At 42.6% G+C, this 21,175-nt stretch overlaps 1 protein-coding gene across 5 annotated transcripts in view; it reads right to left on the reverse strand.

Moving 5' to 3' along the window:
• The window catches only part of PDE1C (phosphodiesterase 1C), a 517,847-nt gene that overhangs the window by 365,135 nt on the left and 131,537 nt on the right, over positions 1-21,175 (reverse strand). For all 5 annotated transcript variants that reach the window (XM_026508814.2, XM_026508832.4, XM_057304134.1 and 2 more), the window contains exon 3: positions 13,264-13,435. In XM_026508814.2, coding sequence (XP_026364599.1) covers positions 13,264-13,435 — 172 coding nt within the window. The remainder of the gene's footprint in view (positions 1-13,263; positions 13,436-21,175) is intronic.

Consider the following 21,175-nt stretch of genomic DNA (forward strand, 5'->3'; position numbering starts at 1 on the left):
GCTCTACACCACCTTCCTCGACCAGGTCCACATACTGCACAGAGCACATCACCATGGTTCATGGTCTCTAGAGAGAAAGGTCTCTGGTGAGACTGAAGGGTGTTGCTGGTGACAGCTTGTAGGAGAGGCCTATGGTAGCAAGTGTGTAGGCTCGCGACCAGGAGAGTAGGAAGTCTTAGGAAGGGCTTTCGATGTCTCCAGATATGAGCAGCTAAAGCTGGATTCACAGGCTGAATAAAGTACTGCAGGAGGAAGGGACAGGCAGCGAATGAAGCCCAAGGCAGCAGGCCAGTTGGTGATACGGTGAAAGTCCACACTAGGCGCCAGGAAATGGCAGGAAGTGAAATAAGCAGGCTGATACCGGCACCTAGCATTGGCTCAGAGTGGCAGGGAGGCAGGCAGACATCGGGAACCTTACTGGAAAGTAGGTCTACACTAGCAACAAAACCAGAAGATATAGACCCACTCCTTGATGCTAGACTAAGAAAGCAATGTGGCCTAGTGATTAAAATGTGGGTTCTGGGGGCACTTGGGTGGCTCAGTCAGTTAAGTGTCTGCCTTAGGCTCAGATCATGATCCTGGGGTCCTGGGATCAAATCCCGTGACGGGGGAGTCTGCTTCTCCCTCAGCCCCAACCTCCCCCCACCACTCGTGCTCTCTCTCTCTCTCTCAAATAAATAAATAAATAATAAAATAAAATAAAATAAAATAAAATAAAATAAAATAAAATGTGGGTTCTGAAGCCAGACTGCCTGGCTTTGAATCCCAGACCTACCCACTGGTAGGTGAGCTTGGATTAGTTAACTGCTTCATGCCTCCATTTCTCCATCTGTATGCTAGGTTAGCTGTTATTATTATGCAGAATTTTAGAAACGAAAGAGAGGTAGAGGGTACCTCAAAGGTCCTAGATGTCAGAACAACAACTCAGTGCTAAAGAACATGTGAACATGGCTGTTAAAGTCAGATAAAGTTAATTCCTTCACACAACACAGGGCCTAGAGCAAAGTATACACCTTCTGAGAGCATTAAACAGGATGCTGATGCAAAATCATATTATCTACTAATTATCAAGCACCTGCTGATGCCAGAAACTGTGCTCATTGCTCAACATGCATAACTTCCCTTGACTCCCCACAGGTATCCCATGAGGAAAAGAATACCTAATCCCATTTAACAGATGAAGAAACCAAGCCTCAGTTTAAGCTGCATGTTCAAGGTCACACAGCAGGCAAGGAGTGAAGCTGGATTAAACCTAGAGCTCAGAAGTTCCCACTATACCTCACCAATCAGATACAGGCAACTCTTTGGACCAGTATTTGGCAGAGTCCTCAGTTCCCGGCCAGTAGGAGCAGGAAGCAGAGAGTGGTGCATTATGGCAAAAAGAGGTGAGAAGGAAAGAACTGGAGACCCTGCTTAAAGTCCAGATAATACGTTCAAACTCCTTTCTCTGGCTAAGTAACACCTGTCCCAACCCACTCCACATGACTCTCCCCACTCCGCAATTCCTATAATTCTTGTGGCACCAACAGGTCCAGGTAAGGACATTGCCTTCCGCCAGATCAGAGGACCCCAAAGAGCCCCTATCAGCAGGGCAGGGGCTTACACCTGGATTTGCTGATATACATCTTCATATTCCAGGTAAAGCTTATTTCCGCCCATTAGAGTTAATGCATTTGAGACTGCAAGACCACTCATATTACCCCTCTGCTTGGCCTTTGCAGCCTTTCTCTCATAATTAAAGCCCTGGGCTCTGGCTGCAATGAAGACACATGGCTTATAAAACATTGGATGAAAGAAGAATCCAGAATCTATTCTGATACTAAACTCTAGAAAGGGAAAGAGAGGGGGAAGGAAAGGGAAAGGTCTTGCCCACAGTCAAATGTCATTTAGTAGATGGAACAGGGATGACAGAGTTAGAAATGACCATTCGTTCAGGCACGAATCAAGCGGTGCTAAAACCACTGCAGACCTGTTTGGGAGCAGAGGCTGCCTGCATAGTCTCAAAGTATCTCCCCACAGGTAAGGTTACTTACACAGGGGGAAAGGTGCCTTTACAGTGGAAAATTGGGGGAAGCAACCTTAACCAAATGCTCAACATTAACATCACCAGTAACGGGGGCAATCAGCAATCTTCCCCCCTAATGCCGCACTTACGTAGTATTCCCGTCACCATGAACAACCTGAATCAAACCACAAGGCAACGATCAGACGATCCCTAACTGACGAACATTCTGCAAAACAAAACACATGACCCGTTTGCTTCAAAATGTTAACGTCATGAAAGACGAAGAAAGGCTGAGAAACTGCTTGCTTCAAATTAAAGGAGACGAATGAGATGCGACAACTCACTGTAATGTGTGCTTCAGGAATGGGTCCTGGGCCAGAAGGAAGGATTGCCATAAAAGACGTTATGGGAACATTTGGTGAAACTAGAATATGGGCTGAATATATATGTAGTAATAGTAGTATATTAATGTTAAGCTTCCCGAGTTTCAGTATTCTTACTGTGGCCATGTAAGAAAATGGTCTCATTCCAAAGAAACTCAAGTTAAAGCTGACAGGTCATGAGGTCTACAAATTTGGGTCAAGAATTCAGAAAAAAGATAGATTATGATATAAGATGAGATGAGATGGGATAGATATTCGATAGCAAGTAGGCAAATGTGACCCTAAGTAGAGGTTAGACAGTTGTTCATTTTACTAGTCTGCAAATTTTCCAGAGGTTTTAAAAACTGTCAAAATAGTTTTTTAAAAAATGCACAGGCATTTCTTAAATACACGGACTTGTGGGTTGGTGTAGAGCTAGACATGATAGCTTTGCTCATTGCTACCCTTGGAAACTTAACCACCATGGAAGCTCAACCCCTGACATGGCTAGTCACAGTCAAGCATAGAACAATCAGCCAAACATCAGAGAAACACATAATTTAATAAATATAATTCAAAGCCCCTTCATATACCCTTCTCTAATTCTAAATCTGGACCATCTTCAAAGAATGAAAATGATGAACAGATCGAAGTTTGGGACCCATAATCCAAGACTGTTACTTGATTCACGTCTTCCTGCTTTTTACTTTGCAGACAGTGTTCAAGTCATGCTCTTGGGTAGTTTGCAATGTGCCTGCCTTCAAGTACTTCAGCCCCATCGCCAAAGCCAGAACTATCACCTTTTCCAAATGATGACAAGCGTGTCTGCAGCTGCTGTTCTAATAACAATCCTTCCCCAACTAAGCTGACCCCCAGGGTCTGGAGGTGATTTATTGTAGCAAATTCACTTCTGGCTGCACTTAACAGTAATCAATAAATGGGGAGCAGCTAGGTTATAGTTATGGGGCTCTCTAGTCGATAACCATTAGCTACCACTGCATTTAAAAGTAATAAAAAAAATGGTCTCAGTTCCAACCTATGTGGAAAAACATATTTTCACAGGTTTCTCCCCAAATTGCCCATGTACTTCCTCCAGGCACCTTTGGTGTTCAGACCCCATGCTACACTCTCTAGCTCCATTATTCCACCTCTGCCGAAGGCCAGAAACTTTTGTTTTGATGCTCTGTGTAGGGAACTGAGGCATGGAATATAATTCCCAGGTCTGTAACTTAATGGAAAATGCAGTCTTCTTTCTGTTCCCCAAAGATTTTACAAGAGCTCCAAAGATCTCTTCTTGTGGAATAAAACTGAACCTTACCCCCATGGTAAACCTACCATATTTGGTTCCTACTTTCCCTTTCCAATACTGCCCCCCCCCACATGCCTTACACACAAATCCAGCAGTTCCTTCAACCTGTCTTCCTGCCTCCTGACCTTGGCTGGCACTGTTCCTTTTGCTTCCCTTTTACGTCCACCATGAGCCAAGGTAGCCTGTTTCATGGTTACACTAAGTACCATTCATCCTATTCATCAATTGATACGAGGTCCAAAGGGGTGGAACCTGCACTGGTCCAGTTCACCCCATGTGGCTCCACTGCATGGCACAGGAAGTGACTGCAGAGTGAGCACCTGAATGGGAAGACAGCCTCTGGTATTAGAAAATTTCTAGTAAGAAGGAAACTCTTCCTTCCCTGCTAGCAAGGGCAGAACCCCTGCCCTAATGCTATAAGTGGGAACAAAAATTTCCATAGAGTAAAACACAGGGTCACATTATTATGAGATAATAATATAACCAGGAGCTCCCACTGTAGAGGAGAGGGACAAACCACCAATCAAGGGACATATTATTTGCATTATCACTGGACACAGTTTTAAAGGGCTTTGCTTTATTTTTATTCAGGTACTTTAATTTTACTGCAAAAAAACAAATGCACTAAAGCCATTCATCACAGAAAGTTTATAAGGGATAACATATTGTGCTTTGAGATATTTTCCAGTGTAGGGTCCCATATCAGTAGGCCAATCTGTCTCTTTACTTCATCTACCATGAAGCCTTAGCCCAAGACCTGGTATTGGGGAGGAGGAGGATATAAAGTAAAAGAAGGGGAAAGCCAGGGTCCAGCTTTTCTGGCTTGGGGGATGATAAGGAGAAGGGAAACTGGAGCAGAAGAGAGGCAGGGGTGAGACCTGTATGTCCTGTTCTCTCACTAGAAGGACATCCTCCCACAAACCAGAGGGTCCACATCCAAGTACACTCAGTGGCCTGTAACATTAGGTAGTAGGAGGCTAGGCTTTAGCTTTCCCAAGTTGTCTCTTAGGTTCTGTGAGGTTTGGCCAGGCCCCAGATGTTGCCATGAGTTCCTGAGGCCAAACCTCAGAAATAACCCGAGACTGCGATTAGAGAGTTGACCAGTGAAGCTGACATGGGGCAAAGTAGCCAAGGGCAGAAGGCTGGACCAACTGATCAGAACCATATTAAAATCACAACCAGAACTCAATGGATCTCAAAGCACTGCCAGAGGAGGGTTGGGAGTGGGGAGGCCTTCCTTCATTGAAGACAGAACATCAAGGATTCCCTGCACACTTCCGGTCTCTGTGTGGCCCAGGGCGGAAGTTCCGTTGCTGAACAGGAAGCATAGGAGGTTGACCCACACAGCACACTGGCAGGGAGATTTAGATAGAGGTTCCAGGAGTGTGCTAGCCCCCGCACCCACCTGACAGTACCGAAGCTACCTAATCCTACCTGTAAGCGATGAATCGCTTACACTTTGTATAATGTGATTCTAGGAGTTATTCTGAGGGGTGTACACCGAGGTGCTGAGGAGACCTCAGATGAGGACCATTTCTGTACTTGGAAACCTCGATTCCTCAATAGTCCGGTAAGAATGTGTCTGGTGTGAAGAAGGATGCACTCTTTAGGGGAATTCAGCCCTGGAGACAAGTCCACTTGCTGGACACCAGAGTGTATCCATAAACAAATAATCTGTATGATGTTCAACAATTTTTGAGCACTTCTCTTGGACAACAGAAACAGATGTATTTTGGGTATGGTTTAAAATTCTCCCTTCTCTTTACATTATAGTTTCTTTAGTTAATCCAAATGTTTCATGAAGTCACTTATAGGCAATAGAAGTATAAGATACTAAAGAAGTAAAGAAAATTGTGGCCTGCCGCATATTTACCCAGCACTAGAGCCCATGGGGAAGGCACAACATCAACTACAAAATGTAAAATCACATAGAGAGAGACTGACCCAGGATTTCTAGGCCAGTAGCCTCGGATCTGTGCCCACAGCACAGAGTTAGCAGTGATAAGCCAGCAGAGGGTCACAGCGAGACAGGGGACCATATTAGCCCCTCTTCTGAGAAGCAGACAGCAAGGCAGGATTAGACCTGTGAAAAATATATCAGGGGGAACATTTGTAAGAGAAAATGGGGAGGAAGCCAGGGAGGCTGGGAGACTTGGGATGCAGGTCTGGACTACCAGAGAAGGAGAAAAGGAAGGAAGGTTGAATGGAAATATCTTAGACCACAGTACAGTTCCAGAGAAAGCTCAGCAAGGCCATCACGGAGTCCTCAAGCCAATGTCACCATTACAGAAGTCTCATGTCTCCCAGCAATGGCCAGTCTTAGCATCTCTGATGCTCTCAGTCACTGACCCTTGGGAAACACAGCCTCAGCCATCACCAAGACAAATTTTTCACACAGAAGTTGGGGCCTTGGGCCAAGTACACTGCCTGTGGTTGGAGATGTGAACAGTGCATTCACATGGCCACCACAAAGATAGACCCCCTCTTTCCCAAAATACCATAGAAGGACCAGGAAGAATGCAAGAGGAATAGTGCCTGCATGCTCCGTGCTTCGTCAATTTCCAACACTAAAAAAATCCATCCATAAAAACTTACTTACAAAAATGAAGCCTAAATATCTCCCTAATGGGAAGCCAACTTTGCAACAGAAACTACTGAGTTTAAAAAAAAAAAAAGCCCTCAGAATTCATTCTTTCCCCCTAGCAAACTTGAGGAAGACTCTACAATTGTGATTAGCAAAGACCAGAAGGGGAAAATGTCAACTCCAGGGAGGCAGCAATAAGTCAGGGAAGTAGGTGTCCCCAAAAGTCCCAGTGGGTGACCAACATACGGTGATAGAGAAAGATGTGTGACCAGACTTCCCATGAGCTAACTGGAAATTTAACCCATGACTCATCCTGGGGTGGGGTCCGAAGCTGCAGGGGCCGCCACCCCATGCCACGCCAGATCATCAGCCAGATTGCACATTTCCTGAAAGTAATCAAGTCAGAAACTGGCTTCTTGGCAGTAGCCCCTAGTGGAAAATGACTGCCAACAACCAGAATGAGGATGAGTTCAACGATTTAATTCTGCGTGGAAAACACAATCCGTTCAATGGGATCTGACAAGGCCTTAATCTCATCCATAGCTGAGGGCGTTGGCTCAATGCAATTCTACTCTCTGCAACATATTCTTAGTAAGCTATGTATAGAATCAGGAACACTTTTGCCAAAGCCCAAATAAGTCCATTCTAAGTGGGAAGAGAAGCTCATCAAACCCCCAGTGATTCTCTGGGGACCAAGCATGTTATTCTTCCAAATGCAAAATTATCAAAACTTGGTAACTTAACCCATGTCAAGAGTCACACTGCTCAAGGGAAGTAACCGAAATGGCCCATGCTCTGGATGGCTTCAGAATTTCCTCTAGCATCTAAGGAGATCAGGCCAGGACAGCCTTGCTCAGAAGGCATGCGCAGGGCTCCTGTTCCCAGCCTGGGGTTCACTGTACAACCCAATCACATAAGAAGGGGTCAAGGTGTGGAGGATCAATCCACTGCTAAACAGGGTTTTGAAAACTGGGAGAGAAGGAATTAATGGCTGTCACATTCATTAGCCCTCTTACTCCTAGCAACAGTCCCCGAGGCCTGTGTTGTTAATTCTCTTTCCACTCGTAAAATGAGGAAACTGAGACTCAGATCACATGGGTCAGAAGAGCAGTTGCAAACTCGTATCTGGGGCATTCCGAAGCCCACGCCCTTCCACTCGGAGCGTGGTCCTTGGACCCTCACATCATTTGAGAGTTTGTTTGAAGTGCAGATTCCCAGGCTGCATACCAGACCTACTGAATCTGGATCTACATTTAATAGGATCCCTGAAGGAATTCATTCATAAAGTTTCAGAAGCGCTGCCTTTAAAGGGGTCTTATCCAAAAGCATGGGTGGATTAAAAGCATAAATCTAGACTAGCAAAATGATTTAGCGCAAAAGAACAGGGTAGGTCTCACAGTAGAAGCATCAAACTATATATCCCAACTGCCATATCCAAATTAGTAGAACCAATCACACTATCTTATTCACCAATGGCAAACCCAGAAGCCAAGGTGTAGTAGAGAAGTCAGCTCTGGAGCTGGGTGGACTCGGCTGAAATTCCTAGCTCTGCCACCTGCTGAGTGACTTTGGGCAGGCTGTTTACTCTTTCTGAACCTCAGTTTCCTGACCTGTACAACTGGGATTACAATACTCACCTTGCCCTGGTTTGGAGAGTTTAAATGAGCAAATCAATGTCCACTCCTGGCCACAGCAGATGTTCAATAAACATTGATTTCTTTGCCTCCCAGTGCAACCTGGTCTGGGTCTCACCTTTGCAAACATGCACCCTAGAGGCTGGGGAAAGAAAAGACTGCTGGCAGTCCCCTCTTTCCCGTTCTCTGGGCCCTCTGAGTCCTGTCACTAATCAGACTGGCGAGGCTTGTCTCTCTTCCTCAAACTCCAGACTCAGTTCTCTCTCTCATCTCTTTTAAGAAAAACCTGAGCAGAACAACAGGCTCAAAGACACAGGTCATGAGGAAGAAGGAAAACAGGCATCTGCGTGTATAATTCCCAGGAGTGTCTACTTTCTAAACAATGAAGCTCTTTTTTTTTTTTTTTAAACTTATGGTTCCCACCTTCTTCTTTTCAAAAGTCTCAGGGCTTAAAAGCTGATTTTTCATGCCAGAAGCTTAGCAAACTTTCAGAGCCCATGATGTCTGCATCTGGAGGCACAAAACCCAAGTCTGATCCTATTTACTCTGTGTGTACACGCTTGAAGGACTAGAAGGTTCCCAGTGAGTAGAAAGAGATGAGCACTTGCAGAGATATTCTGCTCCTTTTAACCCTCCCACTAATCCTGGGAAGTGGGCCCCTTTATCCCTATTTCAAAGATGAAGAAACTGAAGCCAGATGAGATCACTGACCCGCTCAAATTAACACAGCAAAATATTTCAGAGATCCAGGGAATATTCAATATCATCTGATCCAGTGATTCTCTAAGCGCAGTCCCTGGACCAGCAGCATCAGCACCATCTCGTTAGAAAGGCACATTGTAGGACCTCACCCAGACCTGGGGGTGGGGAGCCCAACAATCTGTTTTCATAACCCTCCAAGTGACTGTGATGCACACCCATGTTTGAGACCCACTGCCCTTGTCCACCCTCAGATGTGACAGTTAAGAGAATGGAGGTTCAAAGAGATGATGCATTATTTGCCTTGGTAACTGAATCGAGACTAAAGCCCAGTACAGCTACTTTCAGGAGCTGAATTTTCCTACCTGCGTAGCTTAGAATATCCCTCTCATGAGGAGTAAAGACTAAAGTCTATAGTACAACTGCTCAAAACTGTGTTAGCTTCCAGTGATATTGGCTGGGATTCGAACCTGGACAAAAAGGAGAAGCCCCTTTCCTTCATGCACTGGTCTCTGCTGAACTGCGTGCTCTGAGACATGAAACACCTGCCTCATCACCGCTGCCCAGCAAAGAGGACTGGCGGGGAGCATGCCAGGGAATGCATTCAGAATTGAGATGGCATTTGCACGCACCTCAACCATTGACTTATAAGCCTTAGGGGAACAAGGCGGTGTCTCTCATTTTCTAAAATCATTATTTCTAAGTCTGTGTGTCAAATCCTCAGCTTCTGCTACACACCCTTGCGTTACTGCAAACTGACATAAACAGAGTTTTGGCCACCAGTGGCTGTTTGGTTGGAAGAAGAGAGTCCTGAAGCCGCATTTACAACACAAGCATGCTTTTTTTTTTTTAAGTTTATTTATTTTGTAAGTAATCTCTACGCCCAACAGGCATAGACCCCAAATCAAGAGCTGCATGCTCTTCTGACTGTGAGCCAGCCAGGCGCCCCCACAAGCATGCTTTTTATGTGAGTTTATCGATGATACATTTATTTGAGGTGGGATTCCAGGGGCTGCTAAAGACTAAGTCGGACCTAAAGTCTACCCGAGCTACCCCTTGCTTCTGCCGTTGGTGACCACCAACTGGCAAGCAATTGTCCTTATTAGTTTGTGTTTAAACTCAATCACAACTACGGGCTCTACCTTTCTGAGCCAGTTTCTCCATTTCTAAAATGGGCATCATCAGGGCACCCGGGTGGCTCAGTCAGTTGAGTGTCTGCCTTCGGCTCAGGTCATGATCCTAGAGTCCTGGGATCGAGCCCCACATTGGGCTCCCGCTCAGCGGGGAGCCTGCTTCTCCCTCTGCTGCTCCCCCTGCTTGTGCTCTCTTGCTCTCTCTGTCAAATAAATAAATAAAATCTTTAAAAAATTAAAATAAAAATAAAATGGGCATCATCTTTGGGTTGTTAGGGTCATGCCTGGCAATATAAGAACTTTATTGTTATTGCTGTTGTCAGGGGAGACTGAAACATACAAACTTTTGAAGCTTTTTTGAAAAACACCTACTATTTATAAATTTATAAACACTTCCTACCTTTGGAAATAGAGAACAGAATGTACCTTTAGGGCAGGCTGTCTCTTTGATCTAGAAGGAATTACGTGAATGGAAATATTATGCAAATATAAAACAAGTACGCATTCTTGGTCTCGGGAGTGGGTTGTATGTAGTTGTGCTACATACTTGCAAAGAGCTAGAAAAGATTTCTAGGGAAAGTGATATGAAGCATCTGACCCCTTTCTTTTGAAGATCAATATGATTAGAATACGTCCAAGAAACTGCGGTGGTGCTAACTGAGGCCAGGTGTCAGGACAGAATAAGAGAAGCCAGCCGGAGGAGGCATCATAAGAAAGAGGAGATCTGGACTGGACACAGACTCAGAACTTCACTGAGGTTGGGAAGTCCACCCTCAGCATGAGACCCCATTGCCCTGGCGGTGGCAGGAGGCAGAGCAAGCTAAGGGCTGAGTCTACAACCACCATCAGTAAGCCTGGAGACCCCAGATACAGTTAGGGAGACAAACCCCCAAGAAAGACTAGACTTCCTGATAATCTGGCACATTGGGCTTACTGTCATTGCAGTTTGGATCTTATTTGATAATAAAAGCTGATGACCCTATTGTATGGCCCAGGATTCGTAACGCTGTCCAAGTGGGAACAAGGAGAAAGAGAAGGGAGTAAGCAAAGTTGCCACTATGTTGCTCAGTGGTAACAACCCTACATAGGAGCTATGAGGACAGACAATGCAAATCGATGAGAACCATGTGCTCCTCCTCAGCAAACCAGACTCTCCGTAACTGAGAAAGACTGGACGTTAACAATCACATGCCCAGATGCCTTAATTGTGTGTTCAGGTGTGTATGAATGTGCTTACAAGCACATGCACGCACATGTGCACACACACATTACAGAGGATGCACAGCTCTGACTTTCAGAGTCAGAAAGACAAACCCAACATTTCAACCTCAGTAGAGGTTAAGACTGCGCTGTTTAGTAAAAGGAATTATCTCAGGGGCTGAGAACACTGATCACTGTTGCACCCCTGAAATTTAAAAATGTACAGGTATAACACACCATTTGTCCTAGATTTCCCAGAGTCACTAACATTGGGAAGTCAGCAATTCTCATGTTTTTTTCACTCGAGTGACATGTGAAATGGGGGGATGGGGGGGCCGGGACAGAACACATGAGTGATATATTCCTATCAGCATTATTTAAAATCCAGCGATGACTCATTTCTTTGCAATCCAAAAAGCATATAGAAAACAAGTGGCATTATTACACGGGTAACCTTGATTCTGCTCTAATTTATTTCTTGGTAAATAAACTGTCCCACATGTTAGTACTTTGCTTCTGATAATTTATGTACAACAAATCCCACCACTGATGTGACCACCAGAGTTAAGGAAAACTACACTAGAGAATATTTACCCTCTAATATTGCCATTGAAATCATTTACCTTCTTCAGAAGAAAGGATGGTACCAGAGTAACACACAGTTGTATTAAAGAGACAAATAAATGAATAACCAATGCCCATGGATTTCTAGCTTTAGTTGCTGAAGGGTTGGTATATTTACAAACCTGTCACGTTTTTCTTACTGCACCAAGTGTTACAAGGAACCAAAAATAAGTCCCGACCTTAACAAACATAATTTAATCTTTTTTCTGGAACACAGACATTGATACATAATACAGCTAGCAGATCATGGCCATCAATACATTTTCTCTATTAAAGAGCATTGAATGCCAAGAGAAGAGATGCTGGTAATAGAATTGGCAAGCACATGAGATGTTCTTTTCACGAGAATGCCTCTTTAGCTGTTCATTGAAGAGGACATTGACCCTGGCGTGGGCTGGAAGGAGCAGCTACCAGAAGACCGCAGGTGAAGGGGCGGACTCCACCAGAGACACTCCAAAATGAGAACGCACAGCTCAAGAAAGCCATTCACCCTCCCCTTTCCCACCACAGTCATGGGCAGAGAATCACAGGTTCATGGAAGTTACTTCTCTCTACCTGAGTGGGTTTTATTTTATGTAAAACCTCACAATGCAGTAACCAAACCTTTAGCAGGAATAAGAAAAGCATTTGCTTTGCAATTCTTGCCCCTCCACTGCGCCCATCACATTACATAAAGAAATCCAAACACCTATTCATCGCCGCTTTTCATAGCTCATCTATAATTCAGTCTACACTAAGAAGCTTCACACAATGAAATGGCTTTTACAGAGCGATTACACATATCACCTGGATGCAAAAGAGAGCATGTTTTCCATGGATGCCAAGAGTTGTCTGAGTTGTTTATGGGAGGAGAAAAAAGCGAGGTTTCTATGTTCTGCTAGCCGTGTGAAGAGTATGAAAGCCTTCTATAATGGAAAGAAATGTGAAAGACATAAAACTAGGGTAACAGGGAGGAAAGAGGGGAGAGGAAGGCAGGCTGGCAAAAAAAAAAAAAAAATCAACCTTAATTTCCAATACCAGCACTGCTGTGTATTTCAAAAGTGAACTTGAAAAACCCATTCAGGGTGAAGAAATCACTTTTATACACCACGTCCCATACTCAGATTGATTTTTCTTTGACACAGTGGCAAGGTAAGTGCCAGAGTCACAATGAAGGGGAGTCCACTACAAGAAGAAAGTGCAAGAGGGCTCTACAGAAGACGGAAGACCAAATGATGAACAAGAACAGAGTCGGCAGCCACCTGGGAAAGCACACAGGAAGATCCGCAGTTCATTCCTGGAGGCAACAGCTCTGACATCTCTTACAACTAGAAACCTCCCCCCAGCCGGAGACGCCACAGGCACGGGGCTGAATTCATTCCCACACACGCTTTTTCTCTGTGCACTTGTCTCCGTGCGTCATCCTCCTTTGAAGCAAAAGACTCATTAATCCAATTCAAATTGCCAACATCAGTAAATCCTTTGCCTCAGCATTTAAATGCCAATACCAATTAAATACCAACAGCAACTTAACTCCTGATAGGATCTTCACTACATTCAGGAAATCCAGCCAGAAGTCCAGCTACCATTAATTCCAACACTCCTTCATCAACTCTAATTTACTCGGCGCAGAGAAATGAGGTAATTTGCTGGCCGCGCTGACGATGCACCCAACTGGACTGAAATAACTCCGCAGCAAATAAGAAGGAACAAATGGACTGCAATCCACCAAACCTGAAGGATGTCTTCACCAAGGCTTCCGGGCTATCGAGCTGAGGCAATTCATCAGCTAGGATCTCTTCTGGTGGTCGGGGGTCATGGACAATCGTTGGCCGTGGCTTTTCCTTGGCATTCCCTGTGAGCCCGTCGATGAGGGAGTTCCACAGACAGTTCTGCGACTTAGACCCTGAGGTATGAGGGGAGAAAGGTTCGCAGTCAATTACCAACCAACATGTCCTGTCTTGCCCAACTCAGGATTTTTCAAAAGCAAAAGAGGGAAACATATATTTCTCATGATCTCCACCATCATCTGAGGGCTCCAAAAAATATTGGTCAGGCAACTTATGGAGCAACCAGGAATTTTTAAATTTATATGCAGAAAATAGGCTAACACCATGAATATTTTGAGCCACAGCTAAGTATTAAGGATATATATCTTGTCTCATTTCAGTGGTGATCAACTCCAACTCCTGGTAGAGCTGTAGACATTTACATATATATTTATTCAGCAATTGGAAGTATACAAAGGACTACCATTTTAGAGAAGAGTAAGGATGTTCAGACACATGTCCCTTATGAAATCAGAGTGTACAAGGACCAAGTTTCCAGACTCCGTTCTATGGAGACACCAGCCCCAAACAGGGCTCCTCCTCTAAAACCCAGAACTCACTCTAGGCAGTTTCAGTCTTCTAGAAGATCAAGACCCAAGGAAAATTACACTGCATGTTTACTGATATTCTACCCAACAAACACTTCAAACATAGGAGATGAACATTAAAGGCAAACATGAAGTGGTAACAGTGTCAAAAATAGGGCCTGATCAGCCAGGCAATGAAGGGCAATATCGACAGGGATAAGTTATATTGATATCGTGTACCCTTGATATGATGTGATGAGAATGGCACTTCACCTCTGTGGTCTTCTTTCCCAAAACACACAGCCCCAGTGTATTAAGCATATTCCTAGCGTCTGTAAACCTGATGCTTTAACATCTGCTCTACGTGCATATCCCAGACATGCCTTGTTCTGGACAACTCAGTAATGCATCTGAGTCACCTTGATTTTCAAATACAAACCAACCAAACCAGAGTTCACCCCCACAATACCTCCCTTACTGAGCCTCTGCACTCTGAGCTGCTATTCACTTGCCACACTAACCCCAGGACAGGTACTAGACAACTAGGGACAGCCCCTGTGCTCCGGAGCCCACTAAAATTATTCAAACTAGCCAATCCTAAGGCAGCTTACCCTGCCTTGCCCATTACTTCCTATAGAAGCCACAATAAAGACACTTGCCCACAGTTTCCTCCACCCCACCTCTGCCTTATAACTGAGCGCAGTGATTCTCCGCATGACTTCCATGTGAGACATGTACCCCTCTTTGGGGATCTGCGAGTATTACAAAACTATCTTCTCAATGGCAGTCATCTCCAGATCTGTTGGCCCTACCATATGTAAATAATAATAAAAATCTATCCAAATACCCAATCTAGTCACAGGGAAAACATCAGACAAATCCCAAATGAAGGACATTCTGCAAACACCTGACCAGTACTCCTCAAAACTGTCGAGAGTATTGAAGAACAATGGAAGTTTGAGAAACTATCACAGTCCAGAGGAGCCTAAGACAACATGATGGCCAAATGTAATGTGGTATCCTGAGGGGATCATGGGGGGAAAAAAAAAGACATTAGGTAAAAACTAAGGAAATCTGAATGAAGTATGTACTTTAGTTAATAATAATTCATCATTATTAGTTCATTAATTGTGACAAATTACCTATTAATATGAGATTAGTAATAGGGGAAATTGGGAATGGAGTATCTGGGAACTCTCAACACTATCTTACAAAGTTTCCATAACCCTAAAGCTGTTCTAAAATAAAAAGTTATTACAAAAATACAAATAAATAAATACTATAAAAAATAGCTATTATAAAAGAAGTCTATGAGCAAAAAAAAAAAAAAAAAAAAAATTAAGTAGAGCCTGGGAGTATTACTACTGTTATTATCCAATTACCACTGGCTTGTGCTTGTTATCCTCTTCCCAAAGGAAAGAAAGCTTTTATCCTTGTACAAAGATACTGTTGAGTTGCCAAGTCATGTACCCATGGGGCTGTGTCCTTCCAGAAGGGGATGCCTTTTTCTACCCCATCCATGCAGAGGGAGGACCTTTTTCTAATTTACATAAAGGCTCTTTATGAGGTCTGAGGGGGTGTGTACAAAGGGGTAAAAAGCACTCCCAGCTAATGCATATGCATGTGACAGGTGCACAGAGAATAAATCTGTTTGTACACGGGGATGCCTGCCCAAGACCCTAACCAGCTACCTGCAGCCCACAACAGAAGAAATTACCTGAAGGGCAGCTTTGCCACTAAGGTCAAAAGAACTTCACACACAAAGGGGAGCATCTCACAAAGATCTCTGAACCCTCACTAAGGACATACATGGGTCAGCAAACAACTCTTTCAATGACCATGGCTATGACTGCTCCCCTTGGGATGTCCCACATCCAAACAGCTGTTGAATTAATCAAGAGAAAATGAAAGCACACTAGTACCAAGAAACAGATGCCTCCAACTCCTGAAATGCAGGACAGCTTTTCTAAAGTCCTTAACAGGTATCTTAATAAGATCTGGTCCTAGTAACGAAGGTCTGGTTCTGTGTTAATAAAGGTCTGGTTCTATGTTAACTAAGGTCTGGTTCTAGAAGGAAGAAGAACAGCAGCAGCCTGTTTTCTTAAATTCAATTGAAATGAAGGCCTTACAATAAACTCCCTGCCCATTTCCCTTCATTCTTTTATTCATTCATTCAATATAGACATATTTAATTCCCTCAATATGCCAGGTTCCATTCTGGGCCCTAGAAATAGAAAGATGAACCCATAAGCAATCACAATAAAAGGACAATGCACCATAACTAAGGGCAAATGAAGTGCTCTAGGAGACTGAGGAGGGCTCACCCACTCTCCTTCAGGGCTCGGGGGAAAGCTACACAGAGAACATCACATCTGATACGGACCTAAAGGAGAAACAGATCTTCAGCAGGTGAAAAACAGAGAAAAGAATGTTCCTGTGCAAACAGTACATGCAAAGGCTCAGAGGATCACGAAGTAGCTTGTAAAGGTTGGTGCAAAGTTAGAGGGGACGGTGACCAGAGAAAAGGTCAAAGGCTGATTGGCCAAGTTGTAAAGTGCCTTGAATAAAACGCAAGTCATTTAGACAGTCTTCTTTAGACAAAAAAGAACTAAGGCCGTATCTGTGTTTGAGAAAGAAGACGGGCACACTACAGAGCAGTGAACTTGCGAGGAACAGCATGGGACTATGAAAGGGTCCATGAATCTGTCTCATCTGTAGATGAAATAAAGTCTTACACATACTTATGACTAATTTTTAAGTATATATAGATGTGATTAGTAAATTACAAATTCATGTGAAAGCACTAATGAATTCATAATAGCTTTTTCACCATTTTCTCAGTGAGTGAATCAGAAGGGTCATGGGACCTAAGCTCTCTCTCCATTAGGAGTCTCAAATGGAGACTGTTACTGATCTCTGGTTTAATTCCACTGTGCTCTGAGGACAGGCACTGTATGATTTCTATTCTTTTTAATTTTTGTCAAGGTGTGTTTTCTGACCCTGAATGTGGTGTATTCCGCTGTTGTTGGAGGAAACAGACTACAGATGTCAATTTTATCCAGTTGATTGATGGTGTGGGCTTTTTTTTCTCTTTTTAAATAAATTTTATTTCATTCAATAAAAAAGCATCTATATACATAAAGAGTGTTATATACATACAAAAGTTAGTATATATTCAGGATACAGATCATTCTTGATGCACATAAGGAATCCCAGGCCCCTTGCTATATATAAATTTATGGTATATTCCCTCTCACTACCCAATCCCAGAGATAGAGAAGTCCTTCTAAAGATTTATGATGATACTTCAGAAACAATATTTCCAGCTATTTTCCTAATTAGCATCTGAACAGCTATCCATTTATAAGTACTCCTATTCAAATTGATTTGTGATGAAACTTTAGAGTGTAAAAAAAACCTTATTTTTATTTATAGCAACTTTTTGATAAATAAATCTTTGTGTTTGTTTCTGATGGGAGGTTTCAGATTTTTCATTGCATCTTCAAAGGGGTCCATAGCTCAATACAAAAAGATATATGCCTCTGATTTAGAGACAGATTTTCAATTCCACCAGATTGATGGTGTGGTGAGTCCAACTATGTTCTTGCTAATCTTCTGTCTGCTGAACCTGTCCATTTCTGAGAGAAGGGTGTTGAAGTCTTCATCTATGATAGTGAATTCATCTACTTCTTTTTGCAATTCTATTAGTTTTTGCCTCACATAGTTTGACACTCTGTTGCTAGGCACATACACATTAAGGATTGTTAGGTGTTCTTGGAGAACTGACCCCTCTATCATTATGCAATTCCCTCTTATCCCTGATAATTTTCCTTGTTTGAAGTCTCCTCTGTTTGAAATTAACATAGTTATTACTGCTGCATATTCTTCTCCATCAATTTACTTTTAATCTATATGAGTTTTCATATTTAAAGTGGGTTGCTTATAGGCAATTATAGTTGGTTCTTATTTTCTGATCCACTCTGACAATCTTTGTCTTTTAACTGGTGCATTCAGACCATTGCCATTCAAATGATTATTGACATAACTGGATTAATATCTACCATATTCATTACTGCTTTCTACTTTTCGCTCTTGTTTTTTGTTTCTATTTTGTCTTCTCCTGTTTTTCTGCCTTGTGTCATTTTAACTGAGAATCTTACGTGACACCATTTTCTCTCCCTCTTAGCATATTGGTTATAGTTCTTTTCTTATTTTTATTTTCTTGGTGGTCGCCCTAGAGTTCACAACATACATTTACAGTTAACCCAAGTCCACTTCCAAATACCACCAGACTACTTCATGCCTTGTGTTAGTACCTTATAATAACAAAATCATCCTAATTCCTCCCTCCCGTCCCTTGTATCATTGCTGTCAAATCTTCAGAAGAGCTGTGAATGATGCTCAGAATTATCCTCTTGAGGAATGGAAAAAGGAACATTTATATGCAAGCTCTATTCCCAGGAAAAAGCATAACCCCACAGGGTATTAATTCCCTGGGCTTTCTGGGTCCACTATGCATGACTGTGGAACAATTCCCACATCATCAGAGAATCCCCAGGACATAAATCAGGAGAAAACAGTACAGCTAGAGCTTAAAAAGTGAGCCAAGAGGATGTGAAGCTGGGTTCAAGAGGTACCCAATACACAGAGTTCCCACACAGTTTCTGTATCCTAGAAAATAAAACCAGAATCCCATCTGCTACTCATTCCTGCCTTAGAAGGATCACAACAGCCCCTTGCCATGGCTCTTTCCAAGGCAATCTGATGTGGGCCTTTTGGAGTTGAACTTTGAGAGCAGGAAAGAACTCGTCCTCTGAGTCTCCACAAATATGGGCAGAGCACCCTCGAGGGACACCGAAATGGTCTGCTCTGACAAAATGAAAAATAAAAATTCCCCTGCTCTGATTTATTTTAAGCTGATTTTGAAGGCATGAAATGTTTCTGACTAAATAGAAGCAAAAATATAGAAACAGATAGTCACACAGGTCTCTCTCAATAATATCAAAAACCCCATGAGGGAAATCATAGATAAACTAAGCCTTCAGGGCACCAAAAATAATGTGGCTCAGGTGCAGGAGATGAGCAACTCCATTCAGCCCACTCCGTGTCATCTGCTTCTGCCTACTCCCCTCCCCTCCCCAGCTCGGGTTTCCTGTCTCCTTTGACTTGCTCCTGACTCTCATTTGAAGCTTATTACATTCTCCTTTTCTGTTATTTCCCCTCTGTCTCTGCGATAAATCCTCTCCCTTCTCCTCACAAAGACAACTTTTTGTGTACCCCAGGAACCCTCTAGCTTGATTATAAATCTTGCAGACTCATAAACTCTGGTAGCAGCATCTGCACTACTGAGTTTATCAAGAGAACAAGATGTAACAAACATTATTCAGTAGTTGCTATGTGCTAGACATTGTAAAGACGGCTTCACCTGTGTTACCTTATTCAATCGTCAAATCAACCCTTCAAAGTAAATATTATTGAAATATTATTGAACACTAGGTCATCAAGACTGCAAGAGATCAAATAACCTAGATCACAGAGTTAGAAAACAACAGATTGCTTTGACCCAAAATTCTTATTCTCCTAATCCAGGGCGTCAGGTGATACATCACACTGTCTGTACTTTATTTATGAGCAAATAAACAGATGCATAATGTGAATCAAGCAGAATATTCCACATTTGTTATTATGAAACACACATTCTTTTACAAAAGAAACAAGAGACACTCTATCTGCAACTAGGGAGAGCCCTGATGTTTCTTCCACGAAACCCTTTGCAGCTTCCTTTAAAGAAGGAAGTTTGGGCTGCAGGGGGAGATGAATAATGCAAAGTAAGTTTAATGGGTTGAGAAAAGACTTCTTAAGAAAGCAAGAAAATGAGATGAGAAGGATCTAAATCAGAAATAGCTACAGATTCATTCTGAAGTGTGTCTAATGGTGGCAGTCTGATAAAGTGCTGGCAGGAGGAGCCCAAGGTGATGTGGTTGGTAATCCTATTTAAATCTGACAAGTGACTTATCAACTCGATTCCTGATTAAAAAAAAAAAATACACAAAGATTACGCTGGCAAAAGGCTGAGAAGTTAGAGTCCTGCAAAAGCACAGACGAAAGAGAGTTAAATCTCCAAAAAGGTGAAAAAAAATTCTTAGAAACCATCAATGATTCTCAAAATATCTGTGACATGGGTTTGTAGGTATCCTCTCCTTCTGGGAGGATAAGGGTCCTGAAATTCCCATCAGGTAGGAAAATTGGGGCTGGAGCACAGAGGTCAGGAATGAACCTAATAAAATCCAGATGAGAAGTTTTATGCTCACTAGAAACAAACAATGACAGTGTAAAAAATAAGGTATCGCTAAAGACTTGAATATCTTTAAATCAGTCCCATAGGCACTGTTCTGTTACTTTTAATATACTAACTCGTGATTTTGAAAACTTTTCAGAGATTTTGTCTCCTGCAATTTCAAAAAGATTTTAATATTTAACTCTATTTCTAATATCATACACACCAAGGTGAAGGGGTCTCCTCTCTCAAAATGTAAGAATACAACTTGATTTATAATGACATATTCTAAATTCTCAAATACGTTAGGGTTTATTTCTGAGTTATACCATTAAATTAACTCATTTTTGTTTTTTTTAATGACTGGATTACATTATTTTACTTGGTATAACTTCACAGTATCTATTAATATCTGATAGTGCAAGACCTCCTCCTTTCTCTTCTTTGGTTATTCTTAATTGCTTATGTCTCTAAGAAAACTTCAGTTAAAATCACTTTGTCAATTTCTAAAGAGAACTCTCTCCCTTTTGAGTGTATGCTGAGATGGTACTTAAGAAAACTATAATTAATTACTCAAGGAAAAGAATTATCATCTTAACCATATATCATGCTCTCATCCAGGTAGATGACTACTCCTTTCTGAATGGAAAACCTGTTGTATTGATTTACCCAAGCACCTTCTCCTCCCTGCTTATAACAGCCCCCCCTCATTTTATTTTGAGAACATCCCCTCCCACATTACTCATTCCATACGAGTCTTGCGGGCTTTTGGCTATGTTACTCTATGGCCCTGGCTTCAGTGATTAGCTAAGGAGTGGGTATATGACCCAAGCCTGAATAACCACAGATCTTCCCTGGTATTTTCCACGCTGAAACTAAAAGGAAGCGCCTTTTCCTTCTTAGTAGGTTGCTAGTGCAAGCCACCCCATCCCAATACCTAAATAAGCCTGAGAAAAAGATGCTAGTACCCTAAGGAAATCAGAAAAAAAGAATCCTGAGAGTAGCATGTCCCT

This window comes from Ursus arctos, unplaced genomic scaffold (genome assembly GCF_023065955.2).
Source record: "Ursus arctos isolate Adak ecotype North America unplaced genomic scaffold, UrsArc2.0 scaffold_3, whole genome shotgun sequence".
NCBI classification, from domain to species: Eukaryota; Metazoa; Chordata; class Mammalia; order Carnivora; family Ursidae; genus Ursus; species Ursus arctos.